Source organism: Anolis sagrei, chromosome 1 (assembly GCF_037176765.1).
Source record: "Anolis sagrei isolate rAnoSag1 chromosome 1, rAnoSag1.mat, whole genome shotgun sequence".
NCBI lineage: Eukaryota > Metazoa > Chordata > Lepidosauria > Squamata > Dactyloidae > Anolis > Anolis sagrei.
In genome coordinates, this window is record NC_090021.1 from 89988855 (window position 1) to 90012928 (window position 24074).

Below are 24074 nucleotides of genomic sequence, written 5' to 3' on the forward strand. Positions count from 1 at the left end.
TTTTCTTCACAGGTAAAAGGAATGAATATTAACCTACTTCTGACTCCTAAAGAATTAGGTGAAGGGAAGATATCTAGTGTAAAAAATTACTAGTGATTATCTTCCCTTTTCCTATTTCTTTTGATTTAGAAATCTGTCATTTAGCATATTCAGATCTAGGAATGAAGGGTGAAACTTGTACAATTCTTACAAAAATATGCCTTAAACTGGACACATGTCCAATTTACTGACTGAGCATTCGATTTGACCTGAATTATATAACCCTGACTCCTCTTACTCCTGTGTTCATTCTTGGAAGGGAAGAGGAACTCCAGTGTTTGTGTATTGCAGTTTATGTAATGATGGAACAGCCTATGTAATGATTTACCAAGGTTCAACCCTCCATTTAAATATAATAATTTACACTCATTAGGAATATACTATTTAATAGCAGCCTTGATAATTGAAATAATCCAAACAGGATAAGATCCTTTGCTGACTTTAACGAACAAATCTCAGGAGGTAAGTGTTGTTTAAATATAGCTTCTTCTCCTTAGGAACTTTCTGGAACTGTACCATACATGCTTACAAAAGTAAGCAATTTCTATTCATTTAATACAAAAACATATCTGTTCATTCTATGAAGGCTGAATATTTGAATAATAGTACTTAGATTTAAGAGGATATTTGTGGCTGGGTACAAATCGGGAAAAAAAACAGTTCTGAGGAGTTCCACATATATTTGAATGTGCCTATACATACATGCAATGTAAAGATATGTGTAATGGGCTATATGAAGAGCCTTAGCATGAACAGCTATTTTTTTAAGTTGAGGAAGGACTTTTATACCCAGACTTTGCACTTTTATGCCCAGAACATCAGCCAGAATGGTGAGTAATTATGGAATTTACTGTCTGGAAGGAAACAAACTATTCTTCTTGTAACTCACATTTTATAGGATTTGGAAAACTCCACAAATGAAATTTTCTCCCATGTGGTGTTTTCTGTTCCCTACCTTGTAGGTGGCAGATAGAACATTCATGAGAAGTGATTATTTGCCAGGCATAATGGCACATTGTTTGTATTGTCAAGAATTATTAAATTTTTGTGGCTTAAATCAAATTGTTACTCTGGTCAAGAGTAGACTCATTGAATCAATGGTGCTTACTAAACAATTGAATGACCTCCTATAGTTGTGACTAGCTGTCAGACATATCTATTTATTTAGATAAGATCTAAACCTTGCAATAATTAGGTCATATCCTAAAATGTTTAGCTTAAAATAAAATTCAAAATTGTCCAGAATAACTTTTGGGAGGCTACTTTTAGAGCAAGACTGAATGCCTTCTGCTCTTCCATGCTGTTCCCACAACACCAGAGAGTAGTGACATATCATGGAGGCCAATGGCTTTGCACAACTGCTGCCATTGTGTGATTGTGATGCTATAGCTGTATGAAGAGCTCCTGAAATGTTTCTCATGAGAAGATGATAGACTGGCAACACTTACTGTATGACGTCATGGGATAGGCAACTACTTTGCCAGTTTTCCTCCTCTGTGTGATAAAGTCCAATCTACTATAAGTACAAATCTATTAGTAAGGAGTCAGTAAGTGTTATAACTTTGCAATGTTTGGAGAAATTCAAAAGCCTTAATGTATCCTGAGCTGGACATGTCCTCTCGTTCTCTCTCTTCTGGTGTTTTTGATTTCTGAAGAATGGAAAACTGACTGAATTTCATGAAGATTTAGAATTTTTAAAAAAATCAATTTTCTGATATTACTTTGTTGTTTCTCATTCTACCCATTTAGTTGAAATAATATTTTTTGTATTTTGTATTGTCCTGTTAGCTGCACTAGAAATGGAGCCATCAGATAAATACATGTTCAAACACAGGGAATGCTATTTTGTCCAAGACATGACTACACCTGAATACATTGATTCACTGGAGAATTTTGAAATCCGGGACAGTGATGTATTTCTGGTCACTTTTCCAAAATCAGGTAGGACTGGAAATATTTTGCATATCAAATATGACATTTTTCATGATTTCATTTGAAATCTGGACAGAGTGTTTTAATTTACACATGCTGCTGGAATTGTCGCTGGAATTGCCATAGATCATGTCAATTCCAGCGGTGCCTGTCTGAGGGCACCATGCCCTGCATCACCCACTCCCCATTCCATGGGGGGGGGGGGGAAGCATCCGCCACTCGGCTCCCCCTGTTGATCCAAGGCAACACAGAAAGCCTCTCATGTTGCTGCAGTGACACCATGCACCAGTTTCCCTTCCCCTTTAAGATGGAGCCCCACCAGAAGTTGCAATGTGTCATGTTTTGGGAGCCAGCAGGCTCTGTCATAAAAGGGAAAGTGAATTGGCACGTACTACCGAATTCACCCCCATCAGATGAGGTTTGTAATTCATGAATTCACATTTTGAAGTTAAAGAGATGGGCATTGTGAAGAAGAAGACAGAGGGAAAATCTAATGGAAAAAAGGTCTTCGAGTGTGTGTGAAATAATGTCATTTTATGGAGATGCTTTTACTGGGTCCTCCATTTATATACATTTCTTATCATTGGAGGAGAATACTACGAATACAACTAATCAAAATCTGGTAGAAAAAGGTTAAAGAAGCATAAAAAGAACATGAAGGTACACCGAAAGATATGTCTGAAGAAATTACAAGAGGACACTAGACATATTTAGAAGTATGGAGAGTAAACTGAGTGTTGCTGATAGTCACCAAAGAAAAAATGTTTTAAAATTTATTTGAAAATGTCAGTTTGTATCCATAATTTTTAGTTTGTACCCACATTCTCATCTTCTAAAATTATTCTAATATTGAAATCAATAAACCCCTGTCCTTCCACATCTTTACCAGTTAACTCATCAGTAACCAGGAACAGGAAGATCTCAAAGTCTAGTATTTATATAGTAAGATCAGAACTTCTTAATTTTCTGTTACTCGGGCTCTTTCCCAAAATGAGCTATTAGGAAAGGCATTTTTAAAAATTCTCCCTTAATTTATCTAGCTACAGTTACTTATATTTCTTTTGCACAAGTTAGATTATACAGTTTCAGTTGACATTGATTGTGGACAACAAAGGTTTAACTTTCCTCAGGCTATCCAAACAATTTATAATCCATTTTGTAATGAACAAAATATACGTAAGTCCCATGATGGCATAAAATAAGGAGAAACATCATCCAAGGGCTTACAGTGTTAGGAATTTTTAAGATAATTTAAAATAAATTAATTGGGTGCTTTGAAGAAATAGATACAATGGAAGTTACTTTATATCATGCTCCTTGTGTTTGAGGTCCTAGAATGATCATGACAACCAAGGAGTGTTCAAAAGGAACATCCCAAGCCCTAAATTTCCTGAAAACATATTGACAGGTTGCCTTGTTGGCCAGGCAGCACCAAAATACAACAGCAGCTAAAATCCACAAAAAGTGATATCTTTATTGAGCCAACCAAAAATTCCCAAAATACTTCATGCAAACTTTTCAAGTTCCATTGGCTTCTTCATCAGGCAAAGGTGTTAAAATAAGAGATAAGAAGGAGGGAGAAAAAACAATAGTCACAGACCTGTATTTCAACAAAGTTTTTCTGTGAATTAAGATGTGAAATTTTTGTAGGCATGCATCACTACCCTCGTTTACTATGTGGATTCTGGAATAAGAGTTGTAAAATCGAGGAAAGAAAATACGAACTCCATTAGGAACAGAAATAGTAATGTCCCTCGAGAGCAAGACTGTTTCTATCCTGGACAAGGCTACTCACCTTTTTCATAGGTAGAAATACAGAAAGTATTTATCAAGATGCCTCTGTGCTGTTGCATTTAGAAGAAAAAAAAAACTTTAGGTGATGCATAGCTGAAAAGCACTTTTTTTCCTCTCCCTGTCATGCAGGCACCTTTGGTGATGTCAGCAAAGGTGCCCTGCAACAGTCAGAAGCTCTCTGGGGCTCTTTGGCCATGTGCTGTGGTGAAGAGCATGACATGGTCCCAATCTATTTCATTTCCGTAGTCCTGCCAAATATAGATTGTAGTGACCCATGTAGATAGCTAATGAGAATAGCTCACATTAGAGCAGTTCTGCTGTCCAAACTATGCCCTCAATGTGGGAGTACTTCAGAGTTTTGGCAAAAATTCCAAGGCATTTTCCAACTTTACTGAATACAAGGCTTAAGTGGTTCTGCCCCCCCCCCCCAATATTAAGGACTGGAAGTCCCTGGACGTCAGCTGAACATCCAGGAGTGACTTCTAATTCACTTTGGATTTTATGGCCGGTGTAGACAAGGCCTACAATACATTCACTGAAAAACTGACATGATATTTTATCATATGTTACATTGAAAGTAAAAGGTAAATTAATGTCATGAATGAATTGTACCAGATCATTTATATTCACACAGGAACCATATGGACTCAGAATATTTTGAGCTTGATTTATCATGAAGGCCATCGAAATGGAACTGAAGACATGGACCTGTTAGACAGAGTTCCATGGCTGGAGTACAACATCCGCAATGTAGATTATGTTAAGCGCCCATCACCTCGTCTCTTTGCCAGCCATCTGCCCTATTGCTTACTGCCAAAGGGATTAAAAAATGGAAGAGGAAAGGTAAGGGCTAATACTTCTGTCATTTCATTCCTTTAATTTGTTGCCCTAACAGGGGAGGAGACAGTGACACAACAAGATAGCCCATCTGAAACATGCCCATAAATATTTTTCTCTACCAGCCAATTCCTGGATTGTTCAACAGACTCCCCCTTTTTGATCGTCCTTTTTCTTTTTGTCCACTTTGGACATACAGCCTTTCTTGACATCTGTCCTAAGAGATGAGAATATGGCCATGTAATAATCATCCAAGACTTTCTCCCTCATTTTCCTGTCTAAATTAATAACTGGATCATTGTGATCATCCTAGCCCCCATTTCCCTTTTGTAAATCATTCTGGGACTCTTAGCTGATGGACATCCAGCTGCTTATTGTGTCACTGTCTAAAAATCCCACGTCATTTGACATGACTGCTAATGCTGACTGTGACTCCTGCAAGTCTACCCTCTCCAGTTTTGCTACAGCACTTCCAAGACAGCCATGCTACTGGATTCCCTACTATAAAATCCAATGGTCAAGATAGCTCACTATTAGTGATGCTCTTCTTCTGCTAGTGCCAGATCTGTCCAGGGTTTTTAAAATGAGTTGACAGTAGTTCTGTGGCAAATGTACTTTTCCCAGCTGGTGATGCCTTTCTGCCAACTTCTTGTCCTGCACTGCCTCCATGAATATGCAGCTGGACTCTCAATGTCTACCTGATCATCCTGCTCCCATGACATTCTGAAAGCATCTGCCAAGAAGGTGGCAAACCAGGGTGCTGCATACACTCCCTAGCATGCATCCAGTTGGGCAGGCCAGCCAAGGAATTCACATTATACAGGGTCCTTTTCCTCTTGAGCAACCAGTCTTTAAAAGCACAACAAAAGAAAAGAAAAGAAATTCCTCACTTGCTTTACTTTATGTTGGAGGCAAAAATCTGGGATAATAAACTTCCCAATCATTCTGCTCCATCTACATTCCTCTTTTTCGGCAGCTCAAAGGCTTTTGTAATTGACTGGGCTCTTTATCACATGCATAAAGTAAAGTCATGCATGCAAAAAAATTAAAGAGCTACCAAGATTGCTAGGACTATGATTCATTACATTAAAGATGAGTAAAATTAACTGGAAACCAGATGACACTAGCAGAAAAACATTATTTAAGAGAAAGTCTGATTACTAGGAACAGTGTTTGGGTAAGCAGAACATTTTGCCTCAAAATATTTTTTAATATCATTGCTTCTGCAGATTATTTACGTGGCCAGAAACCCAAAGGATGTATTGGTTTCCTATTATCATTTTTCCAAAGTTTCTCAAAAATTGGAAGAAGTGGAAGACTTTGAAGTTATTATGGAGAGGTTTTTGGCTGGTAAAGGTAAGCTTTAGTAGAATTAAAATAGGAATATATTTTGCCTGTTTTACTGTTTGTGATTGACCAAAAATTGAAATTTTGGCTGAGATATAATTTCATAAGGCTACATATTTTGAACACAGACAACAAGTAGTGGGCAATATATTAGGCAGAAGAAAAATCTAAGTTTGACTTATTTAATATGGAAATTCACATAAGAAAGAAGGATAGCTATGGGAATAATATACAGTTCCTAAGCAACTGACCATGTCTGCATGCAGTCCTGGAGATAGAATAAGGCTATTCACAGATCTTTCTGGTTCAGTGTGATTTCTACCCTAAAGTGAACTGGAAGCTGACTCACATAATAGGTGCAATTGAGTATAGTGTACACAGAAATGTTTTGACTATTCAACACTATGTTTCCAGTTCATTATTTATCAGTTAACCAAATTCCCTGGTCTCCTTTATTATGTTTAAATGAAAAGCACTGCACATCTCTGTACCTGTGCATTGGCAAATATTTACATCCCAAGTAGCAGCATAATAGTACTTAGAAATATTTTATAATAATAATAATAATAATAATAAAAACTTTATTTATATACCGCTCCATCTCCTCAAGGGGACTCAGAGTGGTTCACCAAGTAACATCACAAAACATACAGAGTAAAAACAACATAACCATAAGATTAACAAACAAAATATAAGCATAAAAATTGTCACCCTAACACATTTATATTAAAAGTAATCCTGCCTGTTCAAGGCAATTAAAATTTAAAAGTATTTATTTGTCGTGTCAGGGCAACCAGTCAATTGTATTACATTTCTAACAGAACAAAACAAACAAATAGACAAAATACAAAATTTGCGAGTTTGGAAGTTGATTAAATGTCCTGTGACCAGTAACTGGCCACTTGGAGTGCTTCTGGTGTTGCTGTAAGAAGTTTCTCCATTGTGCATGTGGCAGGGCCCAGGGTGCATTGCAGCAGGTGGTCAGTGGTTTGCTCTTCTCCATGCTCGCATATCGTGGATTCCACTTTGTGGCCCCATTTCTTAAGATTGGCTCTGCATCTCATGGTGCCAGAGCGCAGTCTGTTCAGTGCCTTCCAAGTTGCCCAGTCTTCTGTGTGCCCAGGGGGGAGTCTCTCATTTGGTATCAGCCATTGGTTGAGGTTCTGGGTTTGAACCTGCCACTTTTGGACTCTTGCTTGCTGAAGTGTTCCAGTGAGTGTCTCTGTAGATCTTAGAAAACTATTTCTAGATTTAAGTCGTTGACATGCTGGCTGATACCCAAACAAGGGATGAGCTGGAGATGTCTCTGCCTTGGTCCTTTCACTATTGGCTGCAACTTCCCGGAGGGTGTCAGGTGGTGCAATGCCAGCTAAGCAGTGTAATTTCTCCAGTAGTGTAGGGCGCAGACACCCCGTGATAATGTGGCATGTCTCATTAAGAGCCACATCTACTATTTTAGTGTGGTGAGATGTGTTCCACACTGGGCATGCGTACTCAGAAGCAGAGTAGCATATCGCAAGGGCAGATGTCTTCACTGTGTCTGGTTGTGATCCCCAGGTTGTGCCAGTCAGCTTTCGTATGATATTGTTTCTAGCACCCACTTTTTCCTTGATGTTCAGGCAGTACTTCTTGTAGGTAAGAGCACGGTCCAGAGTGACTCCCAGGTATTTGGGTGCGTTGCAATGCTCATAATAAATTGTGGCAAGTTCTTAGTGGGATGGGCATCCCAAGCCACCTTGTCTCTCTCCTGAGGAATCTGTACAAGGACCAAGTAGCAACAGTAAGAACTGACCACGGAACAACAGACTGGTTCAAGATTGGGAAAGGCGTACGGCAAGGCTGCATCCTCTACCCAACCTTTTTAACTTGTATGCAGAACACATCATGCGATGTGCGGCGCTGGATGAATCCAAAGCTGGGGTGAAAATTGCTGGAAGAAACATTAACAACCTCAGATATGCAGATGACACCACTCTGATGGCCGAAAGCGAGGAGGAGCTGAGGAGCCTTCTAATCAAGGTGAAAGAAGAAAGCGCAAAAGCCGGGTTGCAGCTAAATGTCAAAAAACCAAGATTATGGCAACAAGAATGATTGACAACTGGAAAATAGAGGGAGAAACCGTGGAGGCCGTGACAGACTTTGTATTTCTAGGTGCAAAGATTACTGCAGATGCAGACTGTGGCCAGGAAATCAGAAGACGCTTACTTCTTGGGAGGAAAGCAATGTCCAATCTCGATAAAATAATAAAGAGTAGAGACATCAGACTGGCAATAAAGATCCGCCTAGTCAAAGCCATGGTATTCCCTGTAGTAACCTACGGATGTGAGAGCTGGACCTTAGGGAAGGCTGAGCGAAGGAAGATCGATGCTTTTGAGCTGTGGTGTTGGAGGAAAGTTCTGAGAGTGCCTTGGACTGCGAGAAGATCCAACCAGTCCATCCTCCAGGAAATAAAGCCCGACTGCTCACTGGAGGGAAAGATACTAGACAAAGTTGAAGTACTTTGGCCACATCATGAGGAGACAGGAAAGCCTAGAGAAGACAATTATGCTGGGGAAAGTGGAAGGCAAAAGGAAAAGGGGCCGACCAAGGGCAAGATGGATGGATGGCATCCTTGAAGTGACTGGACTGACCTTGAGGGAGCTGGGGGTGGTGACGGCCGACAGGGAGCTCTGGCGTGGGCTGGTCCATGAGGTCACGAAGAGTCGGAGACGACTGAACGAATGAACAACAACAATGCTCCAGTGGGATTCCTTTCCAGGTGATCCTCAGAGCTCGGGATGCTTGTCTGTTCTTAAGGTGAAAAGCACATGTCTGTGTTTTAGATGGGTTGGGGATCACCTGGTTTTCCCTGTAATAGGCAGTAAGAGCACCTAGAGCTTCGGAGAGCTTCTGTTCTACCATCTCAAAGCTCCCTGGTTGAGCAGTAATGGCACGATCATCAGCATAGATGAAACTCTCTGTCCCTTCTGGCAGTGGCTGGTCATTTGTGTAGATGTTGAACATGGATGGAGCAAGCATGCTCTCCTGAGGCAGGCCGTTCTTCTGTTTCTGCCATCTACTTCTCTGCTGTCAGACCACCTCAATGGCAGAAACTGTTAAGTGCAGCTGAAACTGGTTTGATCCTGCTGGACAGTAACCCTTATCTTTGCTATTGTTTGCCACCGTATCAGTGGCATCTGAGATTCAGAAATCTTGTGACCATAATTTGTCATGCTTGGTGATGAAAACAATCCCCCTCCCCTCTTCTTCCCTTCTCCAATCCCCTTCCATCTACAAGTCATTTCGCTTCCATTGCCAAAGGTGATGAGTGATGGCCACTATCCTTCTGGAACTGAGAGGCCACAGCTTCAATAATGAACAATAACATGGCATGGCAGCACTACCCCATGTGAACAGCAGGAGCAGTTCCAAATAAGATTTCTCCCATTCTATCCACTCTCTGTTTGTGGAGCCATGCAGACACCTTTGTTTACATCATCAACATTGTCAAGTGACAGCCACAAGTCTTCTGGAACTTGGTGGTCATCCATTTTGGTGACTGACGACAACACTAGCCTATGTGAACTGTGGGATCAATTCCAAATCAGAAAGGGACACATCATGCATATATACTACAAAGTGCAGGGCTTCTCTGTAGCTTCTAGGAAGTTCCAGAGCACTCCCCGACTTTGCCTAATAAAGGGCACAACTGCATTAATTGGCTGTGACCTGCATTGGGAATATGATGGCTGTATGCATCATGCAAACACCACAGAGCTGGTTCTCACCTGTTTTGACTTGTAATGTCCATGTAAATATGCCAAGAATAATCTTCAAGAGGTATCTTCACTACTCTGCCAAATGGAAGGATCCATCTCTATGAAAGAACCAGTTCTTCCATACAGCTAAATCAATTAAAACATCTGTCTGTGACCACATCCACACTGCAACTTTGCAGCACAGCAATCTGTGATGCCAAAATCTGTTTTCAACTATCCATTTTGTCTCTGACAAGTGATAGGAAACTTATGGCTAGACCACGTAGAAGGATGGTCTGCTCAGATGGACAACACCAACATTCTCTTCCTTATGTATGAAGAAATGAAGAAGGTAAGGCTCAGCACTTTACTACTTGGTGTTAAAAACCATGCAAACCTAGATGTCCAGGATGTCCAAGGTTGGGGAACAGTGTAGGCAAGTATGGCTGCTCAATATAAATGCAGTTCGTATGGATATTAAATAAATAACAACAGATTAAAACCTAAGGCCTTTCAAAACCAGTCTCCTTCACCACACCTGATTTTGCTGAAGAAATGACAATTTACATTTCCTTCACTGTTGAAGACATATAGCAGATTTTTCCTATGTCAATAGTGTCTCTTGAAATGATTGCTTAATGTTAACAGGTATGCTACAAGAAGTGGCAAGGGTCATAGCAGGAAATACATGGGATATTCTGATGGTCAGGAAGGTTAAATATAACTTTTGAGATACCTAAACAATACATTAAATAAGTTTAAGTAGCCACAAACACAAATATTCTAACTCAATACATTAAGAGTAGACAAGTATATAACATCAGACTAACATCACAAGATTCTGAGGTTTTCTAAGTGCTCACAAAATTGAGGGGTGTCTTTATTTTTTATCAAACTCTTACTGTCCAGCATAATTTGTAACAGTGATGCATGGTGTCATTTCTAAACCATATCCCATTTTAGGATCTGAGAAGCGCTGTATTGAAAATATGCAACTTCTTAGGAAAGAGACTAAGTGAAGAGGAGATAGATGATGTTGTGGATATGGCTTCATTTGGCAAAATGAGTGCAGATCGTAGAGCCAATTATACTACCCTATCCTCTGACCTCCTAGATTTCAGCAAAGGAAGCTTTCTGCGCAAAGGTAAGTCAGTGGCCAATGAAGGAAGTGTGGTAGTGCTGATGTGAATCACCCATAGAAAGAATGTAATTTTCCAGTCATGGCCAGTCATGGGCATGCTTTCTTGTGCTGAATGATATGGTTCATTTGCAAGAGGGAGGAGGGCAAACTCCACTGATCCTGGAAGTCAATCTGCTGCCCCAGATCTTTCTAGGAGCTGGTGCCAAAAAGTTAACAGAATGAAGGCTACTTCAGGTTGTTTTTTTTGGGGGGGGGGGGGTTAGAAAAGGTTCAGAAGTGCAGGGTAGTTCTAAAATTGTTCAAATTGAATTGACACTCCAGCAGGCTGCTAAAAACATCAATCTACTCTTCTCTTTTTTGACCTGAAAAGAAATGCAAATTCTAATACTGAGGCTTTTCTTGGTTTTTTTTATTGTACACCTTCAAGTCATTTCTGACTTATAGTGACCTTATAATGAAGTTTTCCGGGGCTGAGAGTATGTGACTAACCCAAGGTCACTTGTTAAGATTCCATAGCCAAGCAGTCTCCAGAGTTGTAGTCCAATATTCAAACAACTGCATCCTATGAGGAGCCAAATTAACCACACCAAAATCAATTTGGAGGTCACACTTTAATTTTGCATCCTTCAGTGAGACATAATGTCTGAAGAAACTAAATGAGCCACACCAGAAGCAGGTTGGGATTTTATGGATTTTGTATAACTGGTTTCCACATGCAAAAACTTTAGTGCCTAGAAAGATCATAACATCAAAACAGATGTGGGGCAGCAGATAATTTCACAATAATGGCATACCTATCATCATGAGTTCTCCACAATAAGAACTACCATCGTGGTTACAGTAATAGACACTAACCATCTCATTCATTTCCCTTTCTCACCGAATTCTGGACCAGGTACTATTGGAGACTGGAAAAACACAATGACAGTTGCACAGAATGAAAGATTTGACAGTGTTTTCAGGAAACGGATGGAAAAGCTGCCCATCAAGTTCTGCTGGGATATCAATGATAAATTATGAATAAGGATGGACAAACCTGCCTCTTTTGTTTTTTTACAGATCTGTTTTAATTTGCTGAAGCAACAGATTTATTCCATTTTGTTTTCAAATCAGATACATTCAATAAGATAGCTGGTGTGGCTTTTGTTTTAAGTTTATGTCAAAACTTTTATAAAAAAAACTTTCTAAAATTAGTAGATGTATGAATATTCCTGAAAGTTGGGGGGAATAATCTCCTGTTATCTTATGTCATTATATGGAAAATTCAAGGAGATAACTCTTGTACCTTTTTTTAAAAAAAAAATGTTGTTTGTTAAAAAATTCTCTGAAGATCTGTGGATAAGTTAAATGTTCTGAAACTTGATGGACTAGCAGTGGTAAATGTGTTCTACCAATGTAGCAAGCTTCTCCGCAATAGTTGTAAAAATGAGGGAGAAGGGAGCCCTGAGATTTCACCAATTATAGTAATGATGCACAATTAATATAACAAAAAAGTAATGACATTTTGTTATTTTCATTATAGTAACATTTTTTTCACTAACTATACTTTAAAAACACTTTAGAAACAAAACACCAGTACTCCCTAATTTTGTAATGACTTTTGAAACATTTTTATTAATTGCACATGCCTACTGTCTACCTTACAATATTTAAAAAAAATACATTTCACTTTCACATTTACTTAGTTGTCTCACATGCTCACAGTGATTTAATTGTCTTTAGTTTTGGGGGGAGTTGTCCTATGGGACTGTGTTTTATTTTTAGGCATTACACAGCCATCTCACTTGATGAAAGAAGTAAACTTATTCAACACAAAGAAAACAAAACAGTACTTGTTTGTCCCTGAATGCTGACCACATTCCAGTAGGTCTCCAAGGCAAGCCACTAGTGGCCTCTTTCAGCTGCAGCTGGCTCTTCCTCATTCATTCTTATGTCATTACATTGTTCGGTTGTAAGACCTGGTCAGTCGGCAACTCACATCAGTTCCAGATTGTCCCATCAGCCACAAATGTAACTGACTACATATTGCATCAGTCTCACATGATTTGCCTTGGCTTCAACTTTCATCAGCCACAGATCTAGCTAGACTGTGACTTGTGGCTATCCTCCTGATAGTTCTAATGCTCAGCCTTCTTGTTGGGCTACAGGTCCCATCATCCCCAGATGCAGCCCAGTAAGTAGGCTGAGTCATCTGACCAGAATGGACTCATATTATGTATTGTTCATTTATATTGGTTTTTAATTTCCTGAGTTGTTCTTGATTTGTTTACTGATTTGTTTACATATTACCATTGACAATGAATGTTTGCTATTTTGTATTTTGTTGTGAGCTGCTCTGAGTCCCTTCGGGGAGAAAGAGTGGGCTATAAATAAAGTTGCATTCATTCATTCATTCATTCATTCATTCATTCACTCAGTGAATGTGCCAGGTTTTGTCCAGTTCCATCAAGCTATGTAGCAGCCTTTTGGTTCAAATAAACATACATATATACATACTTTGACTTTTATATATACATACAGGCTTAAAAGAAGACTTTTATATATAGTTATAGGTCGGTCTCTCAACAAGATATTCAGAGAGGCTAAGGCCCAAAGCTTCCTTTACATGAGCCCTTCCAAACAGGCCAAACGTTTGAGAGGACTTGGGATTGTAAATCCCACTTCCTCTTGGGATGGAGACCACACAGCTGGCCCAAACCTCATGCTTTTGCAGGGGTTGTGTTTAGATTATTTATTTATTTGTTTGTTTGTTTCCTGCCTGGAATTGCTTTGTTTTCTGAGTGTTGTTCTTTATTTACTGTCCTGATTTTTGAGTTTTTGAATACTGGTAGCCAGATTTTGTTCATTTTCATGGTTTCCCCCTTTCTGTTGAAATTGTCCACATGCTTCTCTGTGTAGTCTGACATGGTGGTTGTGATGACCAGGTGTTTAATTAGTTCAGAGTAAACTAAGGGGCCTTCCACACAGCCATATAATTCAGAATATCAAGGCAGATAACCCACAATATCTGCTTTGAACTGGATTATCTGAGTCCACACTACCATATAATCCAGTTCAATATGGATTTTATACAACAGTGTGAAAAGGGCCTGTGAAATCCCAGATTACTCTGGATTAATTCGGATTTACCTGAGGTATCATTTGGACACCTCAAGTAAATCTGAGACAAGTCCTGTATTTTGGGCCTCTCTGGATGGGCCCTCCATTGTATGTTCAGAGGACTAATTTAGAGTCCTTCCACACAGCCATATAACCCAGACTATCAAGGAAGATAATCCACAATATCTGCTTTGAATGGGATTATATGAGTCCACACTGCCATATAATCCAGTTCAATGTGGATTTTATACATATGTGTGGAAGGAATGTAACAGTCATTGGGAGACATTATCAGAGGGTGACAAACTGTTGCCTGGAATAGTTGCCTTGCACAAACCACACTCTTTTTACTTTGAATTAGAGCTCTTCAAGACAGGTCCTATTTCCCAGGATCTGATCCCAAGTTTTCTGCTTTAAACTGGATTATATGAGTCAACACTGCCAGATAATCTGGGATAAACAGAAAACCTGGGATCAGATCCTGGTATATATGGAAAGAACTTCTGCTTTTGGACTATTTGTTCAAATATGCTCTTGACAATGTACCGCCCTGTTGCACAATCTCTGAGGTTGAAAAGGTTCAGATGGAAATGAACTTTATCTCTCTTTAGTTACATAACCATGATAGATTGGTCCTTATTGGTAAACTGTACAAGTGGAAAGCAAATACAACTCTCTCAAATTCTTTTACACTTTCTAATGTTAAACAGAGCTTGATTTAACTAGAGATCCAAGGGAAGTTTTTTTTAATTGCTCTGTTATGCCCTGGACTTCATATGTGCATATGCACATCTCTGGGGTGAATTTAAAAAACTACTGCCACATGTCTCCCGTCTGCCCTCCATCTTAATCTGCTTCAAAACAAACAAACAAAATAAAAAAACAGTGAGAACAGTGGGGGACTATGCAGCCGGACTGACAGGTCTGTGTTTGTCCCGTGTTTTGACACTATCTGGAAGCACCCTTTGTCTCTTACTTAGGAAGTTGCATCTTTCTGGTTCATAGCTTCTCAGGTCCTGAAATGGGGCATGGTGTAGACAAAACACCATGAATAAATAAGTGAAGATCAGCACAGCTGAGTGATTTCATACTACATTGTCACACCAGGGCTTTAAAGTGGACAGTCCACATTTCTGCTGCCTGCAGCATTCTGGACAATACAGTTTGGGAAGGCAAGGAGCTTTATAGCTGAGAAATTTTTTTAACCCCACCCTAAACTACATTTTTCAGAATTCTGCTGGCAGCAGAAATGCAGGGCTGCCTGCTTTAAAGCCCTGGTGCAATAACATGGATAGATGTGAGCAGACTGTAAGAACTGTTTAATAAAAAAATAAATGAGATAATACCCATTTTTGGAGGCCTCAGATCAATCTCAAAATTTCATTATGTGAGTTTACCTTTAAGGTAGTATGAACAATTTTATTTGGTGGCTCCTTAATATTGTTTAAAAATTTATTGTTGCAGAATTTTGTAATTTTATTATGATGATTAAATGCATCCCATTAGTGGTATGTGCCAGCATAATTTTGGCATGTGTTTTTTAAAAAACAAACAAACATTATGATGGAAGGAATGAGACACTTGCCTTATACCAGGTATGTCCAAAGTCCAGCCTGGGGGCCAGTTGCGGCCTCTGTTCAAATTTCCGCTGTCCCGCTTAAACAGTGACTCCACAACTTCCTCAAGAGAGAGCTAGTGTCATGTCATGGTTCCAGTAATGCATTAGAGCACTGAGAGGCTAGAGTTTGAATCCCAACTTCACTAAAGAAACCCACTGGCCAACCTTTTGCCCACTAGGCTTATGAAAAACATTTTTGTGAGAATAGTGAATTGCAGTAATATTGCTATGAAAAATATATTCTGAAACACTTCACAAAAAACTTTACAGACAGCCATTTTGGTGTCATCCAGTACGGCTTGCATGCCCTACAATCCCTTAGTGATGCAACTGCTCCAAAACAGCACATTTTTGTTATTATATATTTTTCTTTCTTATCTCTTAGCAGGTGAAAGGAATGACTAATAACCTACTTCAGGCTCTTAAAAATGAAGGGAAGGAAAGATGTCTAATGTAAAAAAAAATACTAGTAATTTTCTTACCTTTTTCTACTTCTTTTGATTTAGAAATCTGGTATTTAGAATATTCAGATCTAGGAATAAAGGGTGAAACTTGTACAATTCTTACAAAAATATGCCTTAAACTGGATGCATGTCCAATTTACTGACTGAGCATTTGATTTGACCTGAATTATATAACCCTGACTCCTCTTACTCTTGTGTTCATTCTTGGAAGGAAAGAGGAACTCCAGTGTTTGTATATTGCAGTTTATGTAATGATGGAACAGGCTATGTAATGATTTACCATGGTTCAGTCCTCCATTTAAATATAATAATTAACACTCCTTAGGAATATACTATTTAATAGCAGTCTTGATAATTGAAACAATCCAAACAGGATAAGATCCTTTGCTGACTTTAACAAACAAATCTCAGGAGGTAAGTGTTGTTTAAATATAGCTTCTTCTCCTTAGGAACTTTCTGGAACTGTACCATACATGCTTACAAAAGTAAGCAATTTCTATTCATTTAATACAAAAACATATCTGTTCATTCTATGAAGGCTGAATATTTGAATAATGGTACTTAGATTTAAGAGGATATTTGTGGCTGGGTACAAATCGGGAAAGAAAACAGTTCTGAGGAGTCTCACATATATTTGAATATGCATATACATACATGCAATGTAAAGATATGTGCAATAGGCTATATGAAGAGCCTTAGTATGAACAGCTCTTGTTTAAGTTGAGGAAGGACCTTTATACCCAGACTTTGCACTTTTATGCCCAGAACATCAGCCAGGATGGTGAGCAATTATGGAATTTACTGTCTGAAAGGAAACAAACTATTCTTCTTGTAACTCACATTTTATAGGATTTGCAAGACAACACAAATGAAATTTTCTCCCATGTGGTATTTGCTCTTCTTTACTTTGTAGGTGGCAGACAGAACATTCATGAGGAGTGATAGGCATAATGTGCCAGGCATAAAGGCACATTATTTGTATTATCAATAATTACTACTGATTTAGTTTTTGGTTGCCTAAATCAAATTGTTACTCTGGTCAAGAGTAGACTCATTGAATCAATGGTACTTACTAAACAATTTAATGTCCTAATATAGTTGTGACTAGCTGTCAGATATATCTATTTATTTAGATAAGATCTAAACCTTGTTTTTATAAACAGTTATAATAATTCTAAATAATATCCTAAAATGTTTAGCTTAAAATAAAATTCAGAATTGTTCAGAATACCTTTTGGGAGGCTACTTTTAGAGCGAGGTGACTTTTAGAGCAAGACTGAATTATTCCTGCTGTTCCATGCTGTTCCCACAACACCAGAGAGTAGTGACATATCATCATGGAGGCCAATGGCTTTGCACAACTGCTGCCATTGTGTGATTGTGGTGCTATAGCTGTATGAAGAGCTCCTGAAATGTTTCTCATGAGAAGATGATAGACTGGCAACACTTACTGTATGACGTCATGGGATAGGCAACTACTTTGCCAGTTTTCCTCCTCTGTGTCATAAAGTCCAATCTACTATAAGTACAAATCTATTAGTAAGGAGTCAGCAAGTGTTATAACTTTGCAATGTTTGGAGAAATTCAAAAGCTTTAATGTATCCTGAGCTGGGCAGGTCCTCCTGTTCTCTCTCCCATGATGTCTCTGGTGTTTTTGATTTCTGAAGAATGGAAAACTGACTGAATTTCATGAAGATTTAGAATTTTTAAAAAATCAATTTTCTGATATTACTTTGTTGTTTCTCATTCTACCCAATTAGTTGGAAGAACATTTTTGTATTTTGCATTGTCCTGTCAACTGCCCTAGCAATGGAGCCATCAGATAAATACATGTTCAAATACAAGGAATACTATTTTGTACAAGACCTAGTTACACCTGAATATATTGATTCACTGGAGAATTTTGAAATCCGGGACAGTGATGTATTTCTGGTCACTTTTCCAAAATCAGGTAGGACTGGAAATATTTTACTTATAAAATATGACATTTTAATGATTTCATGTGAAATCTGGACAGAGTGTTTTAATTAAGGACTTCTTTACACATGCTGTTGGAATTGCCACAGATCATGGCGATTCTAGCAGTGCTTGTCTGGGGGTGTGGGACCCCGTTGCCCCATGCCCTGCATCACCCAACTCACTCACTCCCCATCCTAGGTGGGGAATCGTCTGCCACCTGACTCCCCCCTTTAATCCAAGGCAACACGGGAAGCCTATCATGTTGCTGCTGTGACAGCATGCACCGGTTTGACTTCCCCTTTAAGACAGAGCTCCACCAAAAGGTGCAGTGTGTCATGTAGTTGGAGCTGACAGGCTCTGTTGTAAAAGGGAAGGTGAACCGACATATGCCACCAAATTCACCCCATCTCTTTACCTTCACATTTTGAAGGTAAAGAGATGGACATTGTGAAGAAGACAGAGGGAAAAACTAATGGAAAAAAGGTCTTCGAGTGTGTGTGAAATAATGTCATTTTATGGAGATGCTTTTACTGGGTCCTCCATTTATATACATTTCTTATCATTGGAGGAGAATACTACAAATACAACAAATCAAAATCTGGTAGAAAAATGTTAAAGAAGCATAAAAAGAACATGAAGGTACACTGAAAGACATGTCTGAAGAAATTACAAGAGGACACTAGACATATTTAGAAGTATGGAGAGTAAACTGGGTGTTGCTGATAGTCACCAAAGAAAAAATGTTTTAAAATTTATTTGAAAATTTCAGTTTATATCCATAAATTTCAGTTTGTAACCCACATTCTCATCTTCTAAAATTCTTCTAAAATTGAAATCAATAAATTCCTGACCTTCCACATCTTTATCAGTTAAAATCAGTAACCAGGAACAGGAAGATCTCATAATTTCTTAATATTCTGTTACTCAGGCTTTCCCCCAAAATGAGCTATTAGGAAAGGCATTTTTTAAAAATTCTCCCTTAATTTGTCTAGCTACAATTACTTGTATTTCTCTTGAACAGTTTCAGTTGACATCCATTGTTGTGAACAAATGTTTAACTTTCCTCAGGCTGTCTAAACAATTTATAATCCCTTTTGTAATATCCAAAATATAGTTAAGTCATACATAAAATAAGGAGGAGAAAGATCACTCAAGTGCTTACAGTGTTTGGAATTTTTAAAGTAAATGAAAAAAAATAGTTGGGTGCTTTGAAAAAATTGATAAAATGCAAGTTACTTTATATACAAACGGAATACTCATGCTGCTTGTGTTTGAGATACTAGAATGATCATTCTTTTAGTGGAACATTTTTTGTTTTCATTGTTTTGCTAAAACATACTTGCAAGAAAATTGATAATGACGTGTCTGCCAGTGTTGACCTTCCTCCTTAAAAATAATTCCAAGATCCTTGATCCAGATGGACCAGGAAAGTATACCGGAGATAAATCATCTTTATTTGATTTATTTGACTAAAAAACTAGACATAATTTCCCCCTCACTTGTCAGAGATGGGCTCGTCTGACTGTACGTCTATGATCAATCAGCCAATTTTGGAAAGTAAACTGGAACACAGGGCTTAGAAGTCTCACTGAAATTAACAGGACTTATCATTGCAGGTTCACAACTAACCTAAATATCAGTTATTTCAATGGCCCTATTCTAGGTAAGGTAATATTAGTTTTCACCACAGAAATCCAGACTTGTGAGAATTGGTCCAGCAGCACTGAATTTAAATACAGAAATAGAAATTTGGAGCCCTTCCACAGAGCCATATAGCCCAGAATATCAAGGCAGAAAATCCCACAATATCTACTTTGAACTGGGTTAGAGGTCATAGAATGATCATGACAACCAAGGAATGCTCAAAAGTTGTGCTCTGAGTTGTCACAGATGTGTATTGGAAGAGTCAATTTAGTCAGAATATATTGACTATCAACTCTACATTTTAAAAGCCATATTGCTTCAATGTGTCTCTTGCACTATCCTGATCAACCTCTCAGAATTGTAGCAAAGTTGTCCAGAGATTGTGGGCCAGATGAGACTTTCTATATACATGCTCTCAAATAGCAACCTTTACAACTGCATTTTGTAGACATGTGCCTTAGCTCTATTCCCTACAGAGGTCACTGTATGTTCTTACTATGTGAGCTCATAGACAAACATAGAACTGGAAAACAGACCTTCGAACCAGTGTATGTGTAGAACTGGTCTTTGTTACTTTAAAAACTGTGTGCAATCTGCAAATAAAGCGAATGTTAAAGTGAAAAAAAAAAAAAAAGGAACATCCCAAGCCCTAAATTTCCTGAAAGCATATTGACATGTTGCCTTGTTGGCCAGGCACCACCAAAATACATCAACATCTAAAATCCACCAAAAAATGATACCCTTATTGAGCCAACTAAAAATTCACAAAATACTTCACGCAAGCTTTTCAAGTTACATTGGCTTCTTCATCAGGCAAAGGTTAAAATCAGAGAGGAGAAGGGGGAAGAAAACAACAGTCATCGGCCTATATTTCATCAAAGTGTTATTTTTGTTCTTGTTAATTAAAATGTGATATTTGTGAAAGCAAATATTGCTCCCTTCTTTTACTATGTGGATGCTGGGATACAAAGAGTTGTAAAATCCAGAAAAGACAATGTGAACTCCATTAGGAACAGAAATAGTAACCTTCCTTGAGATCCAGACTGTTTCCAACCTGAATGAGGCTATTCACCCCTTTCTTAGGCAGAAAACAGAAAGTATTTATCAAGATGCCTTTCTGTACTGTTGCATCTGGAAAAAAACTTTAGGTCCTGCCAGATATAGTTTGTAGTGGCCCATGTAGATAGCTAATGAGGATAGTTCACATTAGAACTATTCTACTGCCCAAATTCTGCCCTCATTGTCGGACTACTTCAGAGTTTTGACAGAAATTCTAGGGCATTTTCCAACTTTACTGAATGTAAGGCTTAAGTGGTTCAGCCCATTTTTCCCCATATTGCTGAACATCCAGGAGTGACTTCTGATTCACTTTCGATTTTATGGCTGGTGTAGACAAGGCTTACAATACATTCAATGAAAAATAGACGTGTTATTTTCTCTTATTTTACATTGAAAGTAAAAGGTACCTTGATGCCATGAATGAATTGTACCAGGTCATTTATATTTACACAGGAACCATATGGACTCAGAATATTTTGAGTTTGATTCATCATGAAGGTCATCGAAATAGAACTGAAGACATGGACCTTATAGACAGAGTTCCATGGCTGGAGTACAACATCCGCAATGTAGATTATGTTAAGCGCCCATCACCTCGTCTCTTTGCCAGCCATCTGCCCTATTGTTTACTGCCAAAGGGATTAAAAAATGGAAGAGGAAAGGTAAAGGCTAATACTTCTATCATTTCATTCATTTAATTTGTTGTCCCAATAGGGGAGGAGACAGTGACACAATAAGATAGCCCAACTGAAACATGCCCATAAATATTGTTCTCTACCAGCCAATTGCTGAATTGTTCAACAGACTCCCCTTTTTTATCATCCTTTTTCTTTTTTTTTCCACTTTGGGCATAGAGCCTTTCTTGACATCTGTCTTAAGAAGTGAGAATATGGCCATGTAATAGTCATCCAAGATTTTCTCCCTCGTTTTCCTTTCTAAATTGATATCTAGATCCTTGTGATCATCCTAGACCCCTTTTCTCTTTTGTAAATCATTCTGGGACTCTTAGGTGACTGACCCCTGCTGCTTGTTGCGCCACTGTCTCAAAATCTCACATCACATGAAATGACTGCTAATGCTGACTGTGATCCCTGCAACTCTACCTTCTCCAGTTTTGCTACAGCACTTCCAAGACGGCCATGCTACTGGATTCCCCACTATAAAATTTGATGGTCAAGATAGCTCACTATTAGTGATGTTCTTCTTCTGCTCCTTTGCTAGTGCCAGATCTGTCCACGATTTTTAAAGTGAGTTGACAGTAGCTCCTGTGGCAAATGTACTTTTCCCAGCTGGTGACGCCTTTCTGCCAACTTCTTGTCCTGCACTGCATCCATGAATATGCAGCTGGACTCTCAATGTCTACCTGATCATCCTGCTCCTATAACATTCTGAAAGCATTTGCTAAGCAAGTGGTGAAACAGGGTGCTGTATATTCTTCCTAGCATGCATCCAGTTGGGCAGGCCAGCAATCAGCAAGCAATCTTTAAAAACATACTTTGCAGGCAAAAATTTGGGATAATAAACTTCCCAATCATTTTGCTCCATCTACATTCCTCTTTTTCAGCAGCTCAAAGGCTTTTGTAATTGACTGGGCTCTTTATCACATGCAGACAGTAAAGTCATGTAGGCAATTATTTTGAGCTACCAACATTGCTAGAACTACGAGTCATTACATTAAAGATAAATAAAAAATAATTGGAAACCAGATGACACTGGCAGAAGAAATTGATTTAAGAGAAAGTCCTTTACTAGGAACAGTGTTTGGGTTTGTTTGTTTTTGTTGTAGTTGTTTTGTCGTGTCAAGAGCGATTTTAGAAACTGCAAGTCACTTCTGGCGTGAGAGAATTGGCCGTCTGCAAGGACGTTGCCCAGGGGACGCCTGGATGATTTGATGTTTTTTATCATCCTTGTGAGAGGCTTCTTTCATGTCCCTGCATGAGGAGCTGGAATTGATAGAGAGAGCTCATTCGGCTCTCCCCGGATTCGAACCTACGACCTGTCGGTCTTCAGTCCTGCCGGCACAGGGGTTTAACCCACTGCACCACCCGGGGCTCCTAGTGTTTGGATAATCAGAACATTTTACCTCATAAGATTTTTTAATATCATTGCTTTTGCAGATTATTTATGTGGCCAGAAACCCAAAGGATGTATTGGTTTCCTATTATCACTTTTCCAAAGTTTCTAAAAAATTGGAAGAAGTGGAAGACTTTGAAGTTATTATGGAGAGGTTTTTGGCTGGTAAAGGTAAGCTTTGATAGAATTAAAATAGCCTCTTTTACTGTTTGTGCTTGACCAAAAGTTGAAATGTTGGATGAGAAATAATTTCATAAGGCCATATATATTGAAAACACAGACAAGAAGTAATGGACAATATATTAGGCAGAATAAAAATCTAAGTTTGACTTATTTAATATGGACATTCACATAAGAAAGAGGGACAGTTATGGGAATAATATACGGTTCCTAAGCAACTGACCATGACTGCATGCAGTCCTGGAGGCTATTCACAGATCTTTCTGGTTCAGTGTGATTTCTACTCTGAAGTGAACTGGAAGCTGACTCACATAATAGGTGCAATTGAGTATAGTGTACACTGAAATGTTTTGAATATTCAGCACCATGTTTCTGGGTCATTATTTATCAGTTAACTATATTCCCTGGTCTTCTTTATTATGTTTAAATGAAAAGCACTGCACATCTCTGTACCTGTGCATTGGTAAATATTTACATCCAAGGTAACAGCATAATAGTACTTAGAAATATTTTGGAGGAAAAAAATCATTGTTACCCAATTCTAGGCCCTCTTGGAAGAATAGATCCACCCATTCCACTGAATATCAGTGTGGACTTTATTTTTGACAAAACTATACAACATTAGTTGAGATGAAAAGGTAAATTTGGGACTTCACACGGCAGTTGTTGGCAAAAAGGAAGGTGTGTGGGGTAGCTCATGGTGCCCTGAGCACCCTCCCTCCTTCCCCCATCATATAGTGGAGATGGGACAAGGCATGTCAGCGCCCTGTCCCCATCATAGGGGAGAAAGGGTGGCAAGGTTATTGTGTGATGCATCTAGCCATACTGCCTATCATGTTGTCCCCTAATTTCTAAAAATATTTTTTTCACAAAAGAACAATACATAAACCAACCTCCAATGCTGTTGCTAAAGTAGAGAGGCAGAGAAACATATTGCCCCATTTGAGCCTTCTATGTACAAGAAAAGATAGCAAGCCTTCCTTGTTCAAATATTTGTGCATAACAATATTGTACACTATCTCCTTTTTCATTGTGTTGGCCCATCTATTTAGCAAATATTATTTTGTGTGCATCCTTTCCTGTCTGCAGGGAGTGAAGAGGGGAGGAGAAGGAATCCCATCTCATGGCTTAGTGACACCTGAGACACAATG

General features: G+C 38.7%; 2 protein-coding genes across 3 annotated transcripts in view; both read left to right on the forward strand.

Moving 5' to 3' along the window:
• Positions 1-393: 393 nt before the first annotated feature.
• Positions 394-13215, forward strand: LOC132760897 (amine sulfotransferase-like). Its single transcript, XM_060753214.2, has 7 exons — positions 394-501; positions 1828-1980; positions 4400-4608; positions 5832-5958; positions 9944-10038; positions 10650-10830; positions 11723-13215. Exons 2-7 carry the CDS (start codon positions 1839-1841, stop codon positions 11845-11847), a joined length of 879 nt encoding a protein of 292 aa, XP_060609197.2. The 5' UTR covers positions 394-501; positions 1828-1838; the 3' UTR covers positions 11848-13215.
• A 3093-nt stretch (positions 13216-16308) lies between these two features.
• LOC132760898 (amine sulfotransferase-like) overlaps positions 16309-24074 on the forward strand; it is a 46283-nt gene continuing 38517 nt past the window's right edge. The window contains exons 1-4 of one of the 2 annotated variants that reach the window (XM_060753218.2): positions 16309-16422; positions 17769-17959; positions 21124-21332; positions 22788-22914. In XM_060753218.2, coding sequence (XP_060609201.2) covers positions 17818-17959; positions 21124-21332; positions 22788-22914 — 478 coding nt within the window. In that variant the 5' untranslated portion in view covers positions 16309-16422; positions 17769-17817. The remainder of the gene's footprint in view (positions 16423-17768; positions 17960-21123; positions 21333-22787; positions 22915-24074) is intronic. The other variant, XM_067466988.1, reaches the window with a different exon arrangement.

What these genes read in the sequence shown, in the direction of transcription:
- LOC132760897 (XM_060753214.2), top strand. Translation starts at nt 1,839, where the DNA reads ATGGAGCCATCAGATAAATACATGTTCAAACACAGGGAATGCTATTTT. An exon ending in GAGGTTTTTGGCTGGTAAAG is followed by an intron (nt 5,959 to 9,943) that starts GTAAGCTTTAGT and finishes GTCTCTGACAAG; the next exon opens with TGATAGGAAACTTATGGCTA. An exon ending in TGTATGAAGAAATGAAGAAG is followed by an intron (nt 10,039 to 10,649) that starts GTAAGGCTCAGC and finishes ATCCCATTTTAG; the next exon opens with GATCTGAGAAGCGCTGTATT.